Below are 25126 nucleotides of genomic sequence, written 5' to 3' on the forward strand. Positions count from 1 at the left end.
AATGCACCTGGCAACAATGCCCTTATGCTTTCTGGATGCATGGCTTTGCAAGTTAGGTGGGTCAAAAATTGCCCACTTCTTTCTTATTTTGATTTCCGCTCCAATCTTAAATGCAGGTAAAACGTAAAAGTTTATTTACTGTATAAAAAACGTAAAAGTTTATTTACTGTATTTCTCTACCTGGTGTTTTCTTGCAGGAGCTTCAATTGAAATAACTAAGTGAGGTTACACGAAAAATCAGCTGTATAAAATGGACTAGCAAATAAAATGAGTAAAATAAGAGGTTGATCCATGATGCTGGTTCACTTTAACTAAAACAAGCATTAAAAATAATAATACAAATAAAAAAAGAGCCACGCTTCTACAAGTACAGCAAACAACTGAAACCACCAAAAGAAACCCTCAAATCCCTTAAGAAAATACATATTAGATTACACGGTTGGCTTGGCATTTTTTTAATCAGGAGTACATGGCAAATGATCCCTTAATATTCCTTGCAGTGCCAGTTTTAGGACTCTGGCAGGCTGTCGGTCGAGCCTTGGTTCAGAGGACTGATGTCTTGCTGAAGATGCACGGGTGGGCCACTTCCTATCCAAATGATAAAAACAGTGTTTTGATTGAGGTGAAAGGTGCTCAGTTAGGCTGTTGCTGACTGGAGGTCACATTAATTTAGGTAAAATTGGTAATGAATATTGCTGCTTTGACGGGGGAGGGGCTACAAACGACCGAGGAGTGCAGAAAACACAAAAGAATGAGTGGGTCAGATTAAAGGGAAAAAAATAACTCATGGGGCTAGACAAGATTTGGCTCTGGGACATCCCCACTGCCCCCATAGGAGAGCGCAAAGGCGAAGTTAAGTGTCCTACGTACTGTTTGGTCCTTGTGGTATAGCTTGGACATCGAAGGGCCCCTACAAAAATCACCAACCTGGCTGAAGCCACAGCAAGTGTGTGTGTGTGTGTGTGTGTGTGTGTATATATATATATATATATATATATATATATATATATATATATATATATATATATATATATATATATATACATACCAGTGCGAAACGGGAAAACAGATGGCGCATCTAAAATAGCAACACCATGTCACTTTTACCACTGAGTCCAACTGCAATTCTCTTTTGAGTTTCTGTACGAGGCATTGCTAAATGTAAATACAATTAAACTAATTCCTAATAATTGAGTGGTTTCGGAGGGCAACTTGATACTCCTTTGAGGACGATAGTCCCCCTTTATCAATGTCTTCATACGCTGAGTAAAAGTATATTTGAACAAAAGACAGCTTGTTTTTTTTATTCTTTGTATGTTCCTGTGTGAGACAGTGCCATATTGTTACTCCGTGGTACCGGGCCTGATTTTGCATGATGGTTACATGTGATAATAAAGATTGAGCAAACCCTAAGACCTCATACTGAGTGGCCCAATATGATCAGTGTTATTTCCACACCCTGCAGTTACCATTACAGCTGGGCGCGTATTTACCGGAATTAGTATTACAAACCCCTTCAGAGATCTGCAAGTCGGAATGAGGCATAACACACATTTTCCTTTTTTTTTCTTTCATACCAACCCCATATTGTCTAGAGTGAAAGTAGCAAGCAAGCACAACTCTCTCTCTCTCTCTCTGGGCTGGGAGAGGCAGAAATGGTCTATACCCAAGAAACTCTTTAAAAATGGGACAAACAAATTAAGTTTACATCATAATTTTCCAACTAAAGCAACTAAAAACACTAAGGGGTCCATTAGGATAACGGGCGGATCGCCACCGCCCGTATGGCGGTGGCGATCCGCCTGCCAAAAACCTCCACCCACTACAAATGTCCCCCCCACCACATTACCATGGCGGGGGGGACCCCCGCGGACGGGAAGACCGTCCGCCGGTTTTCTGCCGGTAGGCAATCCGCCCGATTGCCTACTGGGCGGAAAAGCATTTTATATGGTGGCTGGTTGTTTCGTAGACACCGCCATCCATATTATTATGCAGGCGGGGACCTGCCTCGTTGCCGCCACGGATAGGCAGGTGGTTTTTGCCATTGGGGGCCCATAGCGGGCCCCCAGGGATCCTGAGGGGTGGGGGGGTGCACATGGGGGGTTACGGTACCCCCCTGCAGTTCCATGCACAACATGGCAGGCACCGCACGGTGCCTGCCATGTTGTGCATAGAAGTGCACGACATGCCTTCTTGGCATTGTGGCGGGCGGTGCTGAGAGCACCGCCCCCCGCAATGTCAAGTATGCAGGATGCGCCCGCCAGTGTGGCGGGCGCATCCTAATGTCTGCAACGGGACCCCCGCACTGATGGTGGGCGGTCCCATTCTCCGAGAGGATGGCTAGTGGACAAAGTCCGCCCACCATCCTAATGACCCTCTTAGGTTTTACAGGATGCTTGGAAAAAAACAACCTGAAATATTCTAATATTGAAGTTTGGCACAACATCCAGGAGCATTATTTCTCTGCGATGCCTTTGATGAAATTGTGCACTCCCCCATATGTTTCAAGCTGAATAGGCTGGAGATCATAACCCAAGAGCCCCGAAAGCTACCCCTGGCCCCAACCACTCTAGGGTATTACCAGTGTCCCATTTGGCCAATCCAGTGGTGTTCAGTGGTCTTTTGATTTAGGGTGGTTTTTCTCATTATATGATGAGCAACTAATAAATGAACAGTAAATATGATCTTTATTTGTAATATATTTCATGAAATTCGTATCTTAATTGTGTCTGTTCTGTGTTTCTATCAGGGAATTTTTATCACTCCCCAGGGGACCAGTAGTAACCAAGTACCTCAGAGCAAATATGCAGAACTTCTCTCTATAATCGAGGAATTAGGAAAAGAGATTAGACCAACGTATGCTGGAAGCAAGAGTGCAATGGAGCGGCTAAAAAGAGGTAACTATTCCCTAGTATTGTAACTCCGGACTCCTCTGTTAGCTCGTAACATGTTCTTAGTAGGGTCCTGAAAATTCTGCATGATGGCTCCGATATCATCTGGCCTCCTTAGTCTGTATTTAACAGAAGAGGTAGGAAAATTGTTTAGCTAGAGTTGAACGTTATTTTCAGGAGAGACGCCTAGGAATTACAAAGTCCATTTTAAATATCATATGGACTTGGAAAAATTGCATAGACTCTAGTGAAGTGACTGGGGAAGGGACTTTCGTAATTTAAGAAAAGCATAAACAATGCTTGCTTTCTCCCTTAATGACCCAAATTACAAGGTTGAGGGGGAAGGCAGGGGTATTTACCACACTTAGTAAGTAGCATTACCCGGGTGTGAGGCATCTACCATAAATAGCTTCTATGCAAGTGTTTCTTTCGGAAATTAGGCATAATATGCAGAATTGATATTTAACTGATCTAATTGCACACGTTTTGCCTTTTTTTCTGTGCCTGTTCACCAATAAAGTTTGGGATGCTTGACCTGTTATGGAAAAAGAGTGAGAGTCCAAAAAGTACTGCACAACTCAGATTTGAATCCTTGCGCAAACTCCCGTTTGCACAGAGATCAGCTTTTTCCTCCAGCTAGTAATCAGATCCTAGGTGCAATTGAAAGTCAGGTTAAACAGCATGAGTAAAATAAGTGACTGTGGGGATGCAATGCACAGTCGAAAAACTTGATTAAAAATATCTGCCTATGAGGTGTTACTCTAAACCAGGGATCTCCAACCTTTTCTGTAATAAGAGCCACTTATGATCAAAGAAAAGCATCCCGAGCTACTATTATTTGTGTTGTGATAGTGACCACGTCAGACAAAATTACGGTAGTGGCCATCCCATGCATGATTACCAGCAATGTGAAATGCCTCTGCATGAGTAATACATGACCGCCATAGCTGCAATGCCCCTGGCCCAAGGTAATATTATTAATAATAAGTCTCTCCAAAGCTGCATGATTTATCACTCAATAGCTTTAAATATATTTTGGAAATCCATCTTTCCGCTAAACATCAGTTTATGAGTTCCGAAACTAAATACATATTCATCCCAAAAGCACACTTCTCAATTCTGGTACACAAATTAGTTCAATCAAGCAAAAACGTCTAATTTAGTAGACTGGGCTACGCATAGGAGAGCTACTTGCAGGTAGCTGGAGTACTACCAGTAGCTCACAAGCTAATCGTTGGAGGAGCATGCTCTAAACCAGTGATACTCAAAGTACAGCCCGGGGGCCGCTTGCGGCCCTCTTGACCTTTACATGCCCCCCCCCTCGTGAACAGCAGCACAAGCTGCTGTTTAGTTGCTGAGGAATAATATGCAGAAAAAAATGTTAAATAAATAGGCAAGCATTTATTAACCTGCAAATAAATGCTTGCCCGTTTATTTATCATGTCTTTAAACCTACTTATTTAATCCCTGACCCACTCAGACCCCCTACCGCCACCCTGATGGTATCCGTGTGGCCCTCAGTCACACCACAGACCGTACTTTGTGGCCCCTGGGCAAATGTTTGTGAGTACCCATGCTCTAAACTCTTGTATTGTGTGTTTGTATTTTTTTTTAAATTCTAGGTATTATCCATGCTCGAGGACTAGTCCGGGAATGCTTGGCTGAAACTGAAAGGAATGCAAGATCATAGCGCTTAAGCGATCCATCCAACAAGATTTGCCATCTCCTTATGAAGAAGACTAGAGATTTTTCTTTCGTGATTCCGAAACATTCACTTGAATGTTTCCTTTTGTTCTGAACGGCATTAAGTACTGTACAGTGATTTAAGAATCTGAGAAACTACAATTTTACAGTCAAACTGAGTTTCAACTATCAGTGCAAGTTACTACACATTCTTTTTCACAGGAAGCTGGAAGCTGCATGCATATGAATGCTTAACATTTTGTTTACGTGCCTGTACATTTTTTTTTTTTTCCTTTGCTTACACCGACATCCTGAATTGCTGGACCTTACACTTTTTACATAAGCTATTCATTTTTGTTTGCTAATTAAAGCTAAAAAAATGACATTTTACCAAATTTCCTTAGTAACGCGAAGTCTGCCATACATCAGGATGAAAATGATTGTTTCGTGGTGCTTTGGGGACATTTACAAAGCATGATTTACTAATGTAACTTGACTTAGACGTACTGGAAACTGCAGATTTTATTAGTATGTTTTAAACAATATTATGAAACCTGCAAAAAGGACTTACTGAAACTGTTATTTGCATCTTTGTATGTATTTATTACTTTATGTAATAAAGCTTATTTTCACTAATGGCTTGTAAAAAAGAAAAACGTATGTGATAGATGTTAAATGGGAGTGTCAGTTGGAAAGACGGTTCTAATTCAAACGTGTAGGTTCCAGACTGCTGTATGACTACCAGTGGACATTTTGTCAACATTTTCTCATTGAAAAGCTATCCACATTGTAAGAAGAAATCCGCAGCCTCATTTTGAGTTTGGCGGTAGTTGAAGTCCACCTTAGTTTAAGTTCTCCAGAAGAAGGAGCCGAGCTTTCGCCACCACAGTGGCCATACCTGTTGCTGCAGAAACCACTGGTGGGCAAACGTTTTAATGGAAGCTTTTTAATGTCCGCTAATGTAGGTGGACTTCCACCACAGAATGTGGGAATGAGAAAAATACTCCCCTCCCCAAAGTGACGATACCATGTCAGTGCCAATCTGCATAAAAGCACTGTAAGTGGAAAATAATATTCTAATATTTAGTTTAATAGCAATACTGTGTTGAAAACTGTGTGTAGAAAGTGGTATTTTATGCCTCTCTTAGAGATCTCTCTGTGAGATGATTGTCTTTGTGGTAATTAGAAGTAGGAGTTTTAATATGCTTATGTTGGGGGTTAAGACATATTTTATCCTCTAAATCATCGGGTACTTTCCTCATCCCTCTCTCATTGTTACTATTATGGTGTGCGTCCACTCTCAGGAGACGGGAAATGGCTGGTATACTTACCAAAGACAAGTACTTTTAAACGCGAATCCAAAAGTAGCCTGTAAACAACAGCACCTTTGTCCAGTTTTGTCTTGGTCCTGGCAGCCAGTTTGTTTTTGGTGCATGCTATAACTTACATTTTTCTGATCTGTCTGTTGTGGGTGTGAGGTGTGCTAGTAACCCTGCCGGGATCAAGCTTTGGCTTCAGTTAAATGTGCATAGTCTTGGTGCACCTGGGCATAGGAAGCCCAGGACAACCCGCTGTCTGCTCCTCCACAGTGGCCCCCTTTCCTTCTCATTTACTCGCTCAGGTGCTTTTGCCGATGGCACAGAAGTGGAAGGACGAGGGCCACGGCCTTTCGGTCTCTGGCTACTTTGAAACAGAATTCCCAACAGTCCCCACTAAAGCCAATCATTGGCCTTCGTTTCACAAGTGGTGTGCAGTCAGAGGTGTTGAAGCTCTTTATGCGGCTCTTTTTCAGGTTCGGCACTTTTTCCAGCAAAGTTTTGACGGGTTCAGCGGTCTTTTCGCTTAGCCTAATGCTCAATGCATTATTGGTAATGTTCATTACTTTGAGTCCTAGTCCACCCCATCTCAGTTCTTACTTCAACAGGCTCTGTCCCACACATACATGGGCAGCATTCACATATTCTGTACAACTAAACGTTTTTAAATTATTCCTCCTGAATGGTTAATACGAGGTGTTTGATACCAAACAGCATAGGTTTCAGTGAAGCCATTATGTAGATGGGAAACTCATTTTGAAGAGTGCCCAGTACATACCTTAAGACTGCTTCCCTGCTCACTTGTAATATCCAGCAAGGGAGCTAGATATTACAGGGGCATATTTGCCCATGCAAATAGGTCCTCACATGTGCTATAATGCACACTGCTTCAGGGCTCCAAGGCCTGCTATAGCGGTGACCCCCATATAGCCCACGCAGTGTCTTTGGCATGGCAAACAAGAGTGTCGTGTCATGTCATGTCATAAAACATGGTTTTCACCATGTCACACAGTCTATGTGGAATTTGTATGTGGGTCCCTTAGGGTGGCATAAGCTATCCTGCAGCCCTTAGGGACCCTCTTTAGCACCCCTGCTGTAGGTACCTTTTACTAGGACATTACAGGGGTGTCCCTAATAAGTCCTTAGTCATTTGTGAAACAATCAGATATCATTTTGTTATAAGGGGGCAAAAGTGAGGGGACAAATGCAATAAAGCCCAGTTTCCTACACAACCAACCCCAATGCCAACAGGCCAGGAGACTCATCCACAACCTGGTTGAGTCTTCCTAGTCTGTCAGGTGAGGAAGAGAGTAAGGAAACAGGCTGCATTGTTGCAGGGCCTACTCTGCCTCACATCCTCCTGTCCAAGTCACTGCCTCTAGGCAGCTGACCTATCCCAACAGTGATCAGGCCCATTTTAAATTGATAGATATTCGTTCGGATGGGTGTTTGATAGCTTTAGGGCGCTCATATAACAATCACATTAAGTTTTTGTCTCAAGGTTTCTCACCTGCAGGGCTCTCAAATGAAGGGGAGCTACACCCAACTCCCCCAATTTCAATCCAAAGATTGAGCAACAATAATTAGCATCAAGAGGCACACGCAATAAGTATCAAACCGATTCAGTACAGTGTACAATGTTAGAAACAGAGAAGGCTTCTTTTCTGGATTTGTGGGTTTATTTCTTGATACATATATCTTTTTCTTGTGTGCTCTCCCTTGAACTTTAGCAAACACGTGTTTCGTCGTTTGTGGGAAGTATCCCTACAACTTCATCAAGGCTATTGGATACAGAACTTCTCTGTTGTCCATCCTCAATTCCGGTGTAATCCTCCTAACCGGAGTATTATCTTCACTGTGCCCGCTATGGACAATGATGCCAGGACATGGTATCTTTCAAACGGCACCACTGTATTATAGCTCACACAGTAGCATCCTCCCATAAAGTAGTCACAGAGTTGTGATCAGTAACCTATATGTCGCTGGTCCGTACTATGTAATTGATGGCACAGCTATATTTTCAGAGCCACACGGGAGAGTAATCCCAAACAGGAATGTAAATACAGAGCGTCCGAGCGAGTCGGCTTCAGACTAGCATTTTAAACTGGACTAGATCTGTTTCACCTTTTCTCCTTTCCTTTGGGTTAGAGGTATCTACCTCTGCTAATTGTCTCTTAGCCAGGGCAACCCATAGCTTATCAAAGAGGTTATCCTTAACTGGAGTAATCTCACCATGACCAGCAGGGTCCGGAGGCCTAACTTGTTACTTTACATGGGGTCAGACCACCATGCCAAGGACAGTGCCGCCATAAAGGTTAACGCCCAGCAGAAGCTGCTATCACTACCCAGAACCACACCTTTAGCTTTCCACTGACTGGTGGATGGGCTAACAAATCGGTTTCTTAAAGTTCAGAGGGACCTCCAGTTGTTTTGGAGCAAACCTTCTCCTTCTATTCTCTTCTGTCAGCTGAGGGGCCACAACCTTCTGCGGACCAGTTGCCTGACTAGTCAGGACTTTTTGTAGGACAGGTAAGGCTTCACCAGTGCCAACTTTGGAGTTCTTCCTTACTGGAGCAGAATCTCCTTGGCTTACTGGAACGTTTTCTAAAAGTTGCCCACATTTCCTACACTTCTTCCTCTTGCTTTTCCTCTGAGGCTTACTTTTACTAACTGTAGGTTCACCCTGGGAGAGGACTGGCACTGGACCAGTACCTCTTTGGAGCTCAGAGCAACCTCTGGGAGGTAATTTCCAAGCAGACAATCAAGGGGGATGTCTGTACGGACTACCGCCCCTTCCCAACTAAGGGACCCAGCTATGACTAAGAGTACTAAAGCCATAGGCCTAACAGTAGGCTCTCCTGGTAAATACTGGTCTGGGCTTACCAACCTGTAATGCACAATGGTGTGACTAGCACAAGTATCCCTCAGGGCAGTGATTGGGGTTCCATTCACCTCGATGCAATGGAAGTTTCTGCTTCCCTGTGGAACAGGTGTCTCCAACACTTTGATTGCGAGCTACCAGTAGCTTGTTGACACCTTCGGAGTAGCTCACATTCTCAAGTTAATTAAAAAAAAAAAAGCACTGGGACACATTTTTCTTTTGAAAGAAGGCTGTGTTTATTTACATTATTTTCTTCAGGCTGCAGATAGCAGGGCCTGATAATAAGCAGTACTGGAGTCCGATTTATGACACAGGCCACAGAGATGATGAATTGAAGCACTGTGGTATTTAACTCTTAAATAAGTCCTTGTCAAGTCAATATTGGAGTGTGAGAACAAAATGATCTTTCTGAATACTTTTAAATGTTAGAAAATTAAAATGAAAAGTTACCTTAATGATTAAGTTAACTCTTCATTTTAATTTCCCCCCATTTCAAAATGTCACATTTACAAACAGCAGGTCTCTTGCACCCTGTAGCCAGAGGACAATGTGCCATATGTATACCTGGAAAATACAGTCCCTTTTTTTAGCTGGGAGAAATTTAAAGTGAAGAAAAAGTTTTCCATGAAACATTAAGTCTTAATATTTTTCTCCACTTTCAATAAGCCAATTACGTCAATGTTTTATGAAGCATGTTTCTTCACTTTAAATACCTCCATTTAAACAAATGCCTGTATTTTTCTGTTTATAATTATGGCATCTTGTCTACAGGCAACCGGGAGCAAGATGCCTGGTGTTTGTAAATGTGACACTTGGAAATGGGATTTAATTTAAATGATGAGTTTTATTGAATCCATATAAACATAAAGTTAACTCTTCAGTTTAATTTTTTTCCCATTGCAAAGTGTCGCCTTTACACACAGGAGGCATCTTGCTCCCAGTGGCTGGTAGACACTGTGCCATATTTATAACTGTAAAATACAGCCATTACTTTAAGTGGGGGAAATTTAAAGTGCAGAAAAATGGTTGCTATCATGAACATTTTTGCAGAACATTTTCTGCACTTCAAATTTCTCCAATTTAAAAAAATTGTTATGTTTATATTATACATGTAACAGTGCCACAAATGACGAACGGTATTCCAGTGCCACAAGTACATACGAAATGGGCTCTCAGTCACCCATACACATTCATCCCATTCATATGCACACATGTTCATACATCGCCAAAGACCACACTCTCACTGACACACATGGCAGTCCTGTCGTAGTGCCCCTAGTCAACGTATTTTATTCAAACCATAGTATCTGGTTCTATGGACATTAGAATTAAAGTCAATGGATCTGGGCATAAGGGTGTTTAGTAACAATCTGCGAGTTGCTTAGCCTTCAGTAGCTCACAATGATTTTCAGTGATCAGAAGTAGCTCTCACTACTGACAAAGTTGAAAACCCCTGCTCTGGAATCACCAACTCGCCTTCTGGCCCTATTTCCCAGTTACCAGTTAAAAGCTACAAGGATGTCCTCATCAGAGGAGCAATCCTCAAAGGCTACACTGACCACTCCAGTGCCTACCTTTTTCTTGGGACAAGCTGAGTCCCCTATGTAGTTCCCAACCTGCTGACAATCAAAGCAGGGCCTACAGCCCATGCATGTTTTAAGCTTAGGTCCCCACTGCTCTGTTTACCACTAGAGTTGGGGAGGGATGCACTATCCTCTTTTGTGGGGGCCTGGGTCCCTGAAGGAACTTCTTTGGAGGACTTACCACCTGCTTCTTTTCCAATCTGTGGACCTAAACCCCATTTCTTGGAATCTCATCCCTGATGCTTTTTGGGAATTTCAGTCCTAACCCTTTCATCAGCTTTCCTAGCCAGCTCATTGTGACTAGAAAGTGATGTATCTACTAGAGGCTGATGTAACGTTTCTGATGTACAGTTTGATAATATGTACTCCTTCATAATCCTGCACCTTGTTACCTTTTAACCAGCCACCCAGTGTCCTGACTGAAAAGTCCACAAAATCAATCCAGGTCTGAATCAAGGTTTTCTGAGTCTCCCTTAACTTAATCCTCTTCAGTGGTCATCTAATCAATCAATCAGGGATTTGTAAAGTGCACTGCTCACCCGTGAGTGTCTCAAGGCGCTGGGGTTGGGGGGTGGGTGTCGGCAGCTCCGTGGGAATCATTCGAAGAGCCAGGTCTTGTGGTCCTTCCTGAATTGGTGCTTGGCCGCGAGGTAGGAGATGGCTCTTACACCTGCTCTGGTCCTGTAAAAACGTGGGACAGTGGATAGGGAGGTCGGATGAGCGGAGGTTTCTCTTGGGGGCGTGGAAGGAGATTCGGTCATTGAGGTATTGGGGTCCGGTGTTGTGGAGGGCCTTGTAGGCATGTGTGAGCAGCTTGAAAGTTATTCTTCTTTAGATAGGAAGCCAGTGGAGGTCGCAGAGGTGTTGAGTGATGAGGTTGTGCCAATGGATATCGAGGATAAGTCTGGCTGCGGCGTTCTGGAGTTTGCGGAGGAGTTTTTTGTTGATTCCGGTGTAGAGAGTGTTGCCGTAATCTCTTTTTGGAAGTTGTGCCTGATGATGTCGGGTTCCTTGGTGAGGGAGAGGATGAGCTGGGTGTCATCGGAGTGGGAGACGATGGTTGGGAGGGGGGCTATGTAGACGCTGAAGAGTGTGGGGCTGAGGGAGGATCCTTGGGGTACTCTGTATCTGATGTCTGTCGGTTCTGAGAGAAAGGGCGGGAGTCTTATTTTCTGTGTTCTAGCTGAGGGGAATGATCGTATCCAGTCTAAGGCCTTTCCTTGGATGCCAGCGTCGTGGAGTCTGGTGGCTAGTGTGCGGTTGGAAACGGTGTCGAAGGCTGCTGATCGGTCCAGGACGATGGGGGCTGCCGTATTGGCCTTGGTCGAAGAGGGTGCGGATGGCAGCGAGGAGGACAGTCTCAGTGCTGTGGTTGTTGCGGAATCAGTATTGAGAGATATCTAGGGTGTTGTTGGTTTTTATGAAGTGTGCTAGCTGACAGCCTTTTCAATGACGTTGGCTGCAAAAGGAAGCAGTAAGATGGGCCTGAAGTTCTTGAGGTCTGTCTGCTCTGCGGAGGGCTTCTTTAGGAGAGGGGTTGACTTTGGCATGATTCCAGTTGTCGGGGAATGTGGCTGTCTCGAGGGAGCTGTTGATAGTTTGTCATAGCTCGGGTGAAATGGCAGTGGGCGGCCCTGTGGAAGATGGGCAGGGGTCAGAAGGTGCTCCGGAGTGGATGCTCTTCATAGTCTTTAAGGTGTCTTCTGTGGTGCGAGGGGCCCAGGTGAGAAGAGTCTGTTGGGTGGCATCGTTGGGGGTGGGGGTTGGGGCAGTCCAGTGGTCTTGGTTATCGAAGTTGTCGTAGAGCGTCTTGATCTTGAGGTGGAAGAAGGAGCTGAGTTTGTTGCAGAGGTCTGGGAGAGAGGGATGGCTGTTGTTTTGTTGTTGGGTTTGGCAAATTCCTGTATGATGGCGAAGAGTTCCTTGGAGTTGTGGGTGTTGGAGAAGATTCTGTCATGGATTAAGTTTTTCTTTGTTGATTTGATGAGTTGGTGGCGTGCTGTGATGGCTGTTTTGTAGGCGGACGTGCTGCCAGGATTTTGCTGTTTCTTCACGTCTTCTCCAGTCAGCAGGAGCGCTTGGATTCTGGTAGATCCGTGGTGAACCAGTTGACTATTTTGTTGTGTCGTCTCGTGGTGTCCTGGAGGGGGCGAGAGTGTTGGTGCAGTTGGTGATCCATTGGTGGAGGTTGCTTGCCACTGTGTTGGAGTCTGTCGTAATTGGCGGTGGAGTGTAGGTGAGATGTTCCTCTGAGACTTTGTTCAAGCTTATGCGTGGGAGGGGGCACGTGTGCTTGTGTGCGGTGGGTTTTGTAAAGACGATATGGATGCAGTGGTGGTCGGCCCAGAGCAGTTGTGGTGGTGTGGCTGAAGTGAATATTGTTTCCTCCGGCGAAGATGGGGTCAAGTGTATGTCCTGCTGTGTGAGTGGGAGTGGAGACAAGTTGCAAGAGTCCTATGTTGCTGAGATTCTATAGGAGGGCGGTGGTGTTGGGGTCGCTGTGGTTGTCCAGGTGAAAGTTCAGGTCTCCGAGAAGTCTGTAGGGTCAAGGGCGTGGGGTGCGATGTGGTCGGCGATGATGTTGGTGAAGGGGGTGCGAGATCTAGGAGGTCTGTAGGCGAGTGTTTTGCGGAGTGTCATTCTGGGGTTGGGCTGGATCTAGAAGTGGAGATGTTCCATGTAGGGCGAGGCGTCGTCCGAGTTGGTGGTTGTCAATCAGAGGGAGCTTTTGTGGACAATGGCGATGCCTTCTCCTGGGCGATTGTGGCAGTCTTTTCTCAGGATCTTGTATCCGTCGGGGATGGTGGTTGCGATGTCTGGTTTGGAGAAAGCGTTGGGCTAGGTCTCTGTGAGGAAGGCGACGTCGGGCGTGTGAGTATTGAGGTGGTCCCGAATTTCTATGGCATGTCTGTGCAGGGAGTGTACACTGAGGAGGATGCAGCTCAGTGGTTTGTGTGTGGTGGCGTCAGGTGGGTTGGGAGTTGCTGTCGGGGTTCAGAGGTGGGTGAAGGTGCAGTGGCAGCAGGAGATCAGGCCTTGGGTGTTGTTGCATTCAGGGTTGAGTGCGAGGAGAGTGCTGGGGTCGTAGAGGCGGGGTGGGGGGTCAGAGGACCAGGTTCCATGGCGCTGGTCGTAGACTGGCGCAGACACGCATGCTAGAGAGCACTAGCCAGGAGCTCAACCTGGTGGTGAGTCCAAAGCCCTCAATCAAGGTCTCCTTCATGAAGGTATAGGACTCAATATCTGTCTCACTAAGTGCCTGGAGTCTATCCTGAGAAACTCCCAAAGTCAAGCCCCAGTGTTTGTGGTGTAACCTTTTCATTCTATGAGCCCTCTCAAAGGCTGTGAACCACTTGGTTATATCGTAACCTTCAACATATTTGGGGACAATCCCTTTGGGGATTTTAGGGTCAAATGTTTCTTCTCTCTCCCCATTTAAAATGTTGCTTCCACCAGAGATGGGTCCTAGGCCAATCTTAGGTCTTTCTTTTTCTATGCCTAATATTTTAGCTTCAGGTACTACTCTACTAGCTAGTTTTTGAAGATCAGGGTCTTCCTTTATTTCTTCTGGAGTACTGTCAGAAGTACTCCCAGTAGGGGTGCTATCAGTAGGTGAATCGGAGGTCAGTGCAGTCATTATGTAGCTGGGAAACTCGTTTTGACGAGTGCCCAGTACACACATTAAGATGGCTTCCTTGCTCACTTGTAATATCCAGCAAGGGACCTAGACATTACAGGGGCATAATCTTCTCATGCAGATAGGTCCTTACATGTGCTATAATGCCCCCTGCTTTATGGCTTAAGGTTTGCTATAGGGGTGACTTACATATAGCCCATGCAGTATCTTTGGCATGGCACGCAAGAATGTCTCATGTCATGTTTTCATACATAGTTTGCACCACGTCATGCAGTCTGTGTGGAATTTGTGTGTGGGTGCCTTAGGGTGTCATTAGATATGCTGCAGCCCTTAGGGACCCTACAGGGGTAAGAATGTACTTGGGATTCTGTATTAGCTATTTTGTGGGATATACAGCAGTGTGATCATCTTAAACATTGCCGCCTTGCCCAGTAGAGACAAATGTTTCAAATACCGCTCCAATGTTTCACATCCCGCTCCAGCTCCTGGAGCAGGGGCTCAAGATTCTCTTCAGAATGAGATGTGGCATCACCAGTGGTCCAAATGCCCAGATATTTAAACTTATGTAGTTCAACCCGCAGGGGCAACGGCAAGTCTCCCTTCTGCACCCAGTCTGCCATAGGGAACAGCAGGGATTTCTCCCAGTTGATCACAAAGCCAGAAAACTCGCTAAATACCTGAAACTCATTGCAACGACTGTTTGTTCCGTATAGCAGTATATTATCCGCATACAGGGATATTCTTTCCTCCCAACCTGAGTTTCCAGTCCACCCCCAAATCTGGCCATCTATTCTCATCCGCTCCGCCAGGGGCTCCACCGCCAATGCGAACAGCATCGGTGAGAGAGGGCAGCCCTGTTGGGTCCCTCTCCCAATAGTAAACGCTCTGAAGAGGCAGCTTTTGAGTTTGAATCTAGCTTGTGGTCCCATATACAGCAGTTTAACCCACCTAATTCTGTGGGGTTCCCCATCCTCTGGCATTGCCAACAGGAAAGACCACTTCACTGATTTGAAAGCCTTACTTGCAGCTAACGAGATGATAGCCCATGGCTCCTCATTCCCACCCATCTGAGTTGTTGTGTATACACATCAAATTCAGCCTCGTTGAGCAGCATGGCTTGAATCCAATTTGGTCCGCATGTACCAGACCTGTCACTACTGTGCGTAGCCTGTTAGCCAGCATTTCTGCAAAGATTTTTGTGTCTAAGTTAAGTAAAGCGATTGGCCTGTATGAGCTGCATTTATCACGGGGTTTCCACACCTTGGGAAGGGTTGTATGACTTTACAACGCATTCTGTTGTAACGCATGCCTTTACCACGCATGCGTTACAACACGAATGCCATCACCACGCATATCCCTTACCACGAAAATTCCTTTTACACGCATACTTTTGCAACGATTTTCGTTGTTAAACTATGCATGTAAATGTCATTTTCATGTTAAAGGATTTTCACCCTAAAAATGTACCTCTTAAATTTATCCCTCTGCGACACCACCCCCTCATTCCTCCTTACCTTTCCTCTCCTTGACCTTCCGTGGTGATGTTGTACGTCGTTAAGAGGAAGCGGAAGTGTTTTTCCGTTTCCTCTTACGACGCCGATTGCCTCCACGTCTTTTTTTTTTATACTTCGGAAACAGGTGCTCCCTTTTTTTTATCCCACGCTTTTTAGGTCTCGCCTGACCCAGCGCATGTGCTGGGCTGGCGAGACATTTTGTGAGGGCTCAAAAAAGTGCTACCACTGTAGCCTAGAGCTACAGTGCATGTGCGCGGGCGCGCGCGCCTCACTTTCGCGACCGCACGGCCGCTTTGATGTTTGATCGCGATCACTTTCACTTTTGATGTTCTCCGTGAGCCTGTTTATTACTTCTATGTAGTAATGGTGGCACCCGTGCGCCGCCATAACTACAGAGCAGTAATAAACAGAAACAATCATTGGCATAGCCAATAGGTCTCGCTTTTGGGACCTTATAAGTATTTACTCATGCAACTGTTGCATGGCTAAACACTTATAAGGTCCCAAAAGCGAGACCTATTGGCTATGCCAATGCTTGTTTTTGTAGGGGGGGGGAGACACCCCCCCAGCCCTCCCTTTTTTTTTTCTTTTTTTTTTCTTTTTTTTACTTTAGCACACATGCCTTTACTACGTATTTCGGAGTAAAGGTATGCTTGGTAAAGGCTTTTCGTTGTAACCACGGATGCGTTGTAATGCATGCGTGGTTATGGTAATGTGTGGAAACGGCCACGTTGTAGTGGCCGTATCCCCTTGGGAAGGAGGACAGCAGTCGCCGTATGTCGGTTAGTCTCCATTGCAAAATGACCCTATGTACAGCGAGAGCAAAGGTTCAGCCACTCCTAGACATTTTATGGAAAAACCGAACAGGCAACCCACTTGGGCCTGGGGCTTTCCCGGTCTGTGTAAGTGCCAGAGCGACCTCGGACACAGTCCGCTCAGCCTCCAATGTGCGTCCTTGGTCCGGACTCGGAAGTCTCACTCAAAGTTTATAGAATGTAGCAAACACATTTTTTGCAGGCAACACAATTACAAGTGAGTCAAAGTTTACTGCAAACAGTAATTAGTAGATGCGAGAAAGTTTCCACCTTCACAATATTCATCAGGTACATATCAGCAGGTCAAATCTGCTGATATATACCAGGTGAGAATGAAACAGGAAAACTCGTAATTGGTGCTATTTATCACACCTGTTAAATTCCGAACCGGGGAAATAGTATTTTAACCAGAGCAAAACAAATCTATCACCTACGCCTCAGGAGCACTCACCACTGCTATTGAAGGCTCAAGTTGCAGTTGGCTTTAAGCAGCTGTCCTTTAATATTGGCTCCATATTAGTGCAATTTCAGCCTGCCATCGTGCTGAAAATTGAGGCATTGTGGAGAAAGGGTGGTAAGGGAAAAAGAAGGCTGCAACATTTCTGACACTCCTCTCTCAATAGATTCCCCTGTTTTGCCCTAAACCTCTAACCAGGATCAGCCACAATACTTTCATTCAAGTACGCGAAAGACCTACTCAAAATTTGCCCACTTGTGGTCTTTTTCTTCTAGGCTACCTGATCTTATCCCAGATCTTAAGCTCTTTATGCGAGCTGCTTCACTAGGCAGAGCTGGCAAGTTTTCAGATTGGTTATGTGTGACATTTCCATGGTTTCAGTGTACTTATGAGTGGCATTCAACAACCAGATGTGTGACACTTAGAGTAACTCTTTTGCGTGAGTTAAACCAAGCAATGCAGTGAATGGAAAGACATAAGTATCAGAAATTACACTGTTTTGAGCAATCAGACGAAAAACTTGAGACTGCTGCAAAACATGTGAAATGGAAGTTTATCACCCTTCCACCCCGTACTAAGATGATAGTTATTTAAGGTAAACTTCAACCAAAACGGGGGAGCATGGCCTAGCGGTCCAACGTGGCAGACGCGCTTTAGGCAAGCTCCGACTGCCCACTAAAAACCTCAATTATTCTCCCGTTTACCATTGCCGAAAACGATCCATGGCCTGACTCATAGGATTGGGAATGAAGTGCCAGTAGAAGTGAGGCAAAGTAGATCGCGAGGAATGTGAGACCACCGGAGCCAAGATACCTCACAGGACAGCGCTCCTGGGCTGGGCCGGCGATGGCACGAGAGGCGTGTGGTGAGCCGCAACCGAGGGCGGTGAGCAGTTGAGAGGTACGGGACAAGAGGCTACGATGGCCTGCCAGCCGGATAGACCTGAGACCCAGATAGGCCACACGATAAGAAGATGGGCTGAAATGACGGTGGAGGCCGCGACCGACTGGTATGGTCTGGGGACCCACATGCTTCAAGGAGCAGAGAAAAATCGCAGACCCAGACACAGACGGCTGGAAGAAAGGATCACGAGACCCAATAGCCGGCCATACAAGTAAGGTGCCCAATAGGGAGGTAATGGCTGCTTTCCCAGCCATGGAACCGGCCGAGCTAGGTCCCAGTGTGGTTTGGGGTGGGGGAAGACCTCCTGGCCTGCTCCTACAGGATTATAGGCATAGCAGGCTCCAGTATGGACTACTTGCTCTCAATAACACAATAAAGAGACCTGCAGCAATACCCCTTGAAAAGAAAACGCACAGAACATAAGTGCCAGACCTTACACTAATTTACCAGGCTGTACGAGGAGGACTGGGGCATCTATTAGACAACCGTGATGAAAGACAAACCGGTGGGCAGCACAACAAAGCAAAGTACATTAGATAAATATACAGGGGCCGGGACCCCAGGACCATAGGTGAGCGGAGCAATGGGCACAATTCCAGATCATGCAGGCAAGAGTAAAGGGGGAACTACATCATGATTCCCACTGCATACTGATTTTCCCGGACTACACGAGGCTGATGCAGCAGCAGCGTCCGTGCTTCCAGGTTTTCCAGGTAGCCAAGGCCCGCCTCACCGAGCTGAAATTACCCTATATGCTGCTATTCCCGGCCAGACTACGGATGGAATATAACTCTAAGACACTGTTTTTGACCCACCTGAAGCCGTCTTCCAATGGACAAATGAGACGAGACATTTGAAGCACTCCCCGCTGCGCCGAGGTTCGAACTCGTCATCAGATGAACCTTGAACACAAACAAAGAGAAACTCAGACATTGATCTAGATCCACGTGGCGCTCCAAGGCCTGCATAGGAGAACAGATAATAGCTCATGACACCGAAGTCTCAATGGGCCATGGATGAATACAGGACAGGATCACTGAAAGTGCCTCGGACAGCTACTTCTCTTTTGAAACAACACAGTATCATGGTACTTGTATCTATGTGTTAGGTGGGTGAAACAGGTAGGTCATTACACAAAGAACATCCTACAAACTATACTGACAATGGGACGTTTGGGGATCCATTGAATGGGTCCAGGTGTGTCTCCTGTTGGGGACGACGTGGCCTATCAACCGCGGTAGATGCTTTAGTTCTCTTGAGGTATTGGGGTAGAGGGAGGGGGGATGGGAATTGTTCAGGGGGTTATGTTCTTGTTAACATCAACTGCGTAGTATGTTCTGTCCGATATCAAAATCCTGGTCTAGAAACTACACTTGTTAAAGAACCCGTAAGAATCACTGATGTCTGAAGAGAATCCTGGGGCCGCGGGTTTATTGAGAATAATCACTTGGAATGTCAGGGGTATGCTTGACAAGGTGAAGAGAGGAGCACTGCTTCGCTATCCGATGCATGCTATGGTGGACGCCCTGTCACTCCAAGAAACTCACTTAATGGGTTCCTAAACTCTGTGCTTAGCAAGGTATGGGTGTACCCATATGTTTCATGCCGGATTTCTGGCGGTTCTCAAGGAGTTGCAGTCTTGATTCGCTGTAGGGTCCTATTTTCACTGACGCAATCATGGGTTGAGCCGCAAGGCCGCTCTATCCTAATCCAAGGTCTTATATATGAGGAACGAAATATACTGGCCAGCATCTATGCCCCCCACCACTCAGTCAGGCCTTTGCTGATCGTATAATAGACATATGGGACCTTATTCTGTAGGGCTTGGCGATTGTCGGGGGAGACTGAAATGATGTACTATGGCCTATTAAAGACAGATGGACTCTCTTTCATACCGTATGGACCTGTGTGGCCCTAAACAGGATTTGGGGAGGTGTGTTGGCATGTCTCACAGACGTTTTGGGATGGGAATTGTCTAGGTGCCCAAAATTACTACATATCATGGACGAGATAGGAGGCAACCGATGTAAGTGTTGCCTCTTACACTAGCTAAGCGGGACATAGCTCAATTATGGAAAACCGACACATCACCACAGTCTTCTAAGCACAGGGCTACCCCCATAAACACAAGAAGATCTGTCAAAGATGGGCAGACTTCAGGGGGATCACCCTGAGAACCCCGGAATCGACAATCAGTAGAATAGATGAGGAAATGCGGTCATATAGAGGAGAAATGCCTGTTTCCCACGCAAGGTGGCACCAGGTTATATGGGACGTTGCTTAGAATATTATCGGAGATACATGGACATACTACACCGCAGCAAGTTTAACGTTTTATTGGTTCCGTTTTTGCTACATAATACCAAGATGGGTGCTATTGAGCTTTATGTATGTGACATCTTGAGCTTTCCTATGGTACAACACTCAATAAAAATATGTTGTGAGAAAAAAAAAACCTAAACCAAACAACACAGGAACGCATTCTCAATTCTATTTCTTTAACTTGCGTTTCTCAGTTGATCTTTCAGGCTATTTTATGTAGATACCTGCAGATAAAGTCCAAGAAATGAGTTGTGCTTTCTTCCAGTCGCCCTCATTGCACTCCTCCTCAGTGAGTGCTCTCCTGCTGGGCTCACCAGTGTCGTGATCAGTAAATCCTCCTCTCTGCAGTCCCAAGCTGAGCGAAGTCAGGGTCTTTGGCCCTAATTCTGCAGGGGGCCAGTGACCTCACAGTGGCTGTGCTGCTGTAGAATGAGCTGCTGTTGGGGGCTGGCCAGAGGCTCCCAATGGGTTGCTGCGGACTGAGGCCTGACTCATTTCGTTGCCTCGTTAATGGTTTTGCAGTTCTTACATAGCGCAAACTCGATGGTGAGGTAATGACGTGCTTTACATGAGCACCAGTTACATTACACAAGGACACATTAATATGTTTTAGGTACGGGTGCTGCACTGCCACTGAAGCTGACCTCTGTCGCCGCACTACAGCTGTCTGGTTATGAGAGACCCAGTGTGGGATGTGTCTCACGTCAGTCGCCTCTGAGTATGCCAGCTGCTTGTCATCGTCATCCATCCGGGTTGGCAGACCAGCGCTGCTGGCATTTTTACGTGTGCACCTGTGTCTCAAATACAGATGCCGGCCACACTGTACACATTCCCCCAGGTGAGAGCAAGCTAACTCGAAAGTTCAATCAATCAATCAGTGTAGGAAAGTGCCCCTTTTTGCATGGTTGCACCTCACTTTTTGCCTGATGTTTGATGCTCCATGACTAAGTGTGCCCTGGGTTCCTGCTAATCAGGTACCCAGGGCCTGTGTTCTTTCCCCAAAACTGTACCTTTGCTCCCACTTTGGCACTCCTCTGGCCTACATATAAGTCCCAAGTAAAAGGTACCAGAGGTACCAAAGGCCTTGTAACCAGATAATGTCTCTGAGGGCTCAAGCATTTATTATGCCACCCTCAAAGACTCCTCCCCTGACCCATACACACCACCAGTGCATTCTGTGTGCCAGGGGGAGACCCTAAAACTGCAAGTCGACATGGCACACATCCCTGTGTGCCATGCCCCCCAAAACACTGCCTGTGGCATAGGTTAATCACCCCTCTAGAAGGCCTTACAGCCCTAAAGCAGGGTGCATTATCCCACTGGTGAGGGCCCAGTGGGGTGAGCCCTGGGCCCCTACAGTACCTATGCTATTCACAGGTATTGCAAGTGCAGTGAAGCCATTTTGAAACCATGGGCTGGGAGTTTGGCATCTCGAACTCCACAGCTCTATGATGGTTTTACTGAAGACTGAGAAGTTTGGTATCAAACTCCTCAGCCCGTTAGACCCACACTGATGCCAGTGTTGGATGAAATGCCCCCTGATGAATGACCTCACTCTAGTGTCCTGGCTGAGGGCCTGCTCACCAGCTGCCACCCCCAACCATGTTTCTGGACCCCTGGGTCGAGAGCCTCCCGCTGTCGGGGGCCTGAAACCAAGCACATCCTGGGCAGAGAGGCCAAACTCCTCCCACAGGATGGGCAGGATAGGAAGGTGGAATCTGACTGCATGGTTACCCCCACTTTCTGCCTGGTGTTTTGCTGGTTTTCTACTTAGTTTGACTGGGGTCCTGCTAATCTGGACCCCAGTCTATCTGCTTTCTCCCTAAAACTGATTGCATGTACTTTAGGTACACCACAGATTGGATTCTGGGGTACCCTTATAAGTCCCTAGTATATGGTATACTATATACCCAGGGCATAGGTACCCCAGAGGCCTCTCAGGGGCTGCAGCATGTATTATGCCACATGTCGTGTTTGGTGTCAAACACCTTAGAATCATACCTCCACACCAGTAACTGGTGTGGGAGGTATGATTCCACCCTACTAGAGGGAGAAACATGACTTCACCGGTACACCCGGTACCAGCTTCACAGACCCTGGCATCACAAAATGGATGCTGCCAGCCACAGACACGAGTCTGCCCTCCTGCTGCTGGACGAAACACTTGCAGGGGAGGCTGGACAATAGGTTTCCTGTCACAGGGAGGTGTGACCACATCCCAGACAGGCTTTAGTGTATTGGGGCTGGGTGGGTGCACTCCAAGAGTGCTTGATGTCTGCACTGGGGGCACATTTGGTGTCCCTGTGGATAGTCCAGCTCAAACCGTTTGCAGGGGGTACCAGCTCCTGCTCTGGCGCGAAACTGGACAAAGGACATGAGTGTAGCCACCCCTCTGTCCTGACCCTCCCATAGAGTTTGTCCCACCCCTTCCTTGGGTATAAAGTATGAACCCCTGGCTATAAGACTTTAGATTTACCTGGACGAAACTCTGCTACAGAATCCTAGAACTTCTACTATCTACACGACGTTGGATGACCGAAGAATCTCCCTTGGTGTAAAGGAGTTACTCCCCTGCAAGGCAGGCACCAAAGACACTTCTGTCCGGTTTGCAACTATGCAGCTCCTGAAGGACTCCGAAGACTTTGCGACACAGGAGTGGGTTTCCAAGCTTCCTCGAGGCTGATCCGTGCTCTCAGCATTCCTGAGATCCAAAGCCCTCGTGGGGACCGTGCAACCCGAAACCCTGGACACCGTGCACATTTGCAGCAGCATATGCTTCTTGGCAATCCCTGAGGCTGTGCTTTGGGCTACTTGTAGTCCAGACCCGAGCAGTGATTCCACCAAAGATTACTGGAACTACACTCTTCGAGTGACCCGTGGGCTGGTATTTAGTGATTCCTCTTGAGGTCCCCTTCGTGTTCCCTTTTCCATCGACTTGTGGGTCCCTGAGAAGGGTACTTTGACTTTCAACTGGCTTACCTGGTTGCTCCAGACGTGCCCTGACTCTCCATCGCTTGGGAGAGTCCACAGGACCTTTCTGGTCCACACCGAAACTGTTCCACCGTGTGGTTTGCCGTTGCCAAGGCTTGTTGGTCTCCAATCCGGACACCGACCCCCCAGCACTCGACATCCTTCGTGGGACAGCTCGCCTGCAGGCTGTGGCCGTCGTCGACGCCTCCTGGTCTCCGTGGCAGTGGAGTCAAGCTTCACCTCATTGCACCTGAAACACCCGACATCGGTGGGCATTCGTCTATCGTGCCCCTGGTCACTGGCAAGTGACCCAGACTCTGTCCCCTCTGCTTTCAGGTTCTTCACATCTTCGATCCAGGCTTGTATCACACTGGACACATTTCCTTTCCACTGCAGCAGCACTTTGCAGCAACTCTCCATTAAAGACAGCGAAGATTCCCGACACGATTTGATACCTATGCACCCGGCTTTCCTGGGTTGGGTAACACAAGTACTCTGGTGCTCATGTGGGTGCGGGCCTTAGAACCTTCTATGTCTAAGAGGGTTTGCTCCAAGTCCTCTCCTAAGTGTCCTTAATCTCTAAAATTCCAACCGCGACTTTCCCATAGGATTGTACGGAGCTCGCGGCTGTGTTCTCATACTGCACGCATCCCCCGGGGGTCCCCTGTGTCACTACCTTGGGTGGTTCCTTGGGGTCCCAGCGATTCTACGTGCTCTAGGCCCTGTGTCTAGTCAAGTCGTGGTTCTTATACCACTTTCTTAATATATGGTTTGGTCTCCCCCTGGAGCCCATTGCATATTGTGCTATTTACTGTGGTTTTAGAACTGTAATATTTTGTGCCTTGCTCTTTAATCTCATAAAGAGGTTAGTAGAGAGTGTTTAGTAATACATTCATATATTTTACATATATATACCTTGCGTGGTTCTACTTTCAATTGGTCATTCAAGAGGTTATAATCTGGTAAACCAAGCTGCTTTACATTCCTTCGAGACTTAGCCTGAAGGCTGCTCTCCATAGCTACCACTAGGATAGCTTTCAATAAAGGTTGTCTTAAACCTAATCATCAATAAGGGTTGTTTGGACTGGTGCAAGGTGCCCACTATAAAACTAGTGGACAGCATATACCAGGCCAACTTCTCACAGGCGGGGTCCACAAAGGGGAAGCTTCAAAGGCTTGCCACCTTTGTGAGCTGACCCAGCCATTTGCTGGTCCCAGCACCTGGCCCCCACCGGTTCAGCAGGAAAACCAAGATAGGAGGAGAATTGTGCCGACCTTTGCCACCTCCACCCCACAGATGGAGGAGGCGAGGCAAAGCACCACTCTCAGTCCCCACCATCTTGAAGATGGCTGGACCCAGCCAACCAGAGAGAGGCTTATGCCCCCCTCCCACTGGCGGGAGGCGCAAAAGGGGGTGTACCCACCCCAAGAAGGGACCCATTGGTCTCGACCTGTACCGACCTGAAACGCCCCTAAATATATTATTTAGGGGCGACACCGAACCTTGCCTCCTCAAACAAGCAAGAGGAAGAAGGTCTGAAGAGCTGTGCTAAGGAAGAGGAGGAGGATACCAACTGCCTTGGCCCCCAGCCCTACCGGCCTGTTCAACCTCGACCTGCTCCAGCAGAATCCCGGCGTGTCCTGCAGCCAGCAGCCCCCTAGAACCCAGAGGACCTGCTCTGCCTTATCTGCAAATACTCTGTCTCCCGTGAGCACCAGACTTGCTCAAGAACCAGACTCTGGCTCCGGCCAAATCCACGAGTCTGCATCACTTTGCACTCTACGCCCATGGCCCGAGTTTGAGTGGCCCAACCCCACAAGGAGGTCCCCCTTGCGAACCGGCTCTGGTGATTCCTGACCTACCTCAAGCCTCCCGATGACTTCTGCAGCCTCTATCTGGAGGGTCCCCTCAACCGCAACCAGAGCTGGTAAGGAAACCCGACGACTAAAGACACCCCTGTACTTGATGCCCCACGGCGTTGGGTGGCCCAACTGATGGAGTTAAGGCATCCCCCTACACCCCAACTTACCTCTCGAACTGGTGATCTCGCCTTGGAAGTCTCCCTGCCAGAGCCTACAGTCTTTGTTCCTACCAGAGTTCTGCCATTGAAAACAACAGGGTACCCGAAGCCAATCGAGCACCCTACACCCGGC

At 46.9% G+C, this 25126-nt stretch overlaps 2 protein-coding genes across 3 annotated transcripts in view; one reads left to right on the top strand and one right to left on the bottom strand.

Annotated features, from left to right (window-relative positions):
- CDK2AP1 (cyclin dependent kinase 2 associated protein 1) overlaps positions 1-5210 on the top strand; it is a 45016-nt gene extending 39806 nt beyond the window's left edge. For both annotated transcript variants that reach the window (XM_085635527.1, XM_085635526.1), the window contains exons 3-4: positions 2750-2897; positions 4514-5210. In XM_085635527.1, the coding sequence (XP_085491653.1) occupies positions 2750-2897; positions 4514-4581 (216 nt within the window). In that variant the 3' untranslated portion in view covers positions 4582-5210. The remainder of the gene's footprint in view (positions 1-2749; positions 2898-4513) is intronic.
- Positions 1-25126, bottom strand: part of LOC146783772 (uncharacterized) — an 81514-nt gene that overhangs the window by 53190 nt on the left and 3198 nt on the right. Inside the window, exon 2 of the mRNA XM_085633373.1 lies at positions 18496-18582. Within this exon, the coding sequence (XP_085489499.1) occupies positions 18496-18582 (87 nt within the window). The remainder of the gene's footprint in view (positions 1-18495; positions 18583-25126) is intronic.

This window comes from Triturus cristatus, chromosome 11, assembly GCF_964204655.1.
Source record: "Triturus cristatus chromosome 11, aTriCri1.1, whole genome shotgun sequence".
Taxonomy (NCBI): Eukaryota; Metazoa; Chordata; class Amphibia; order Caudata; family Salamandridae; genus Triturus; species Triturus cristatus.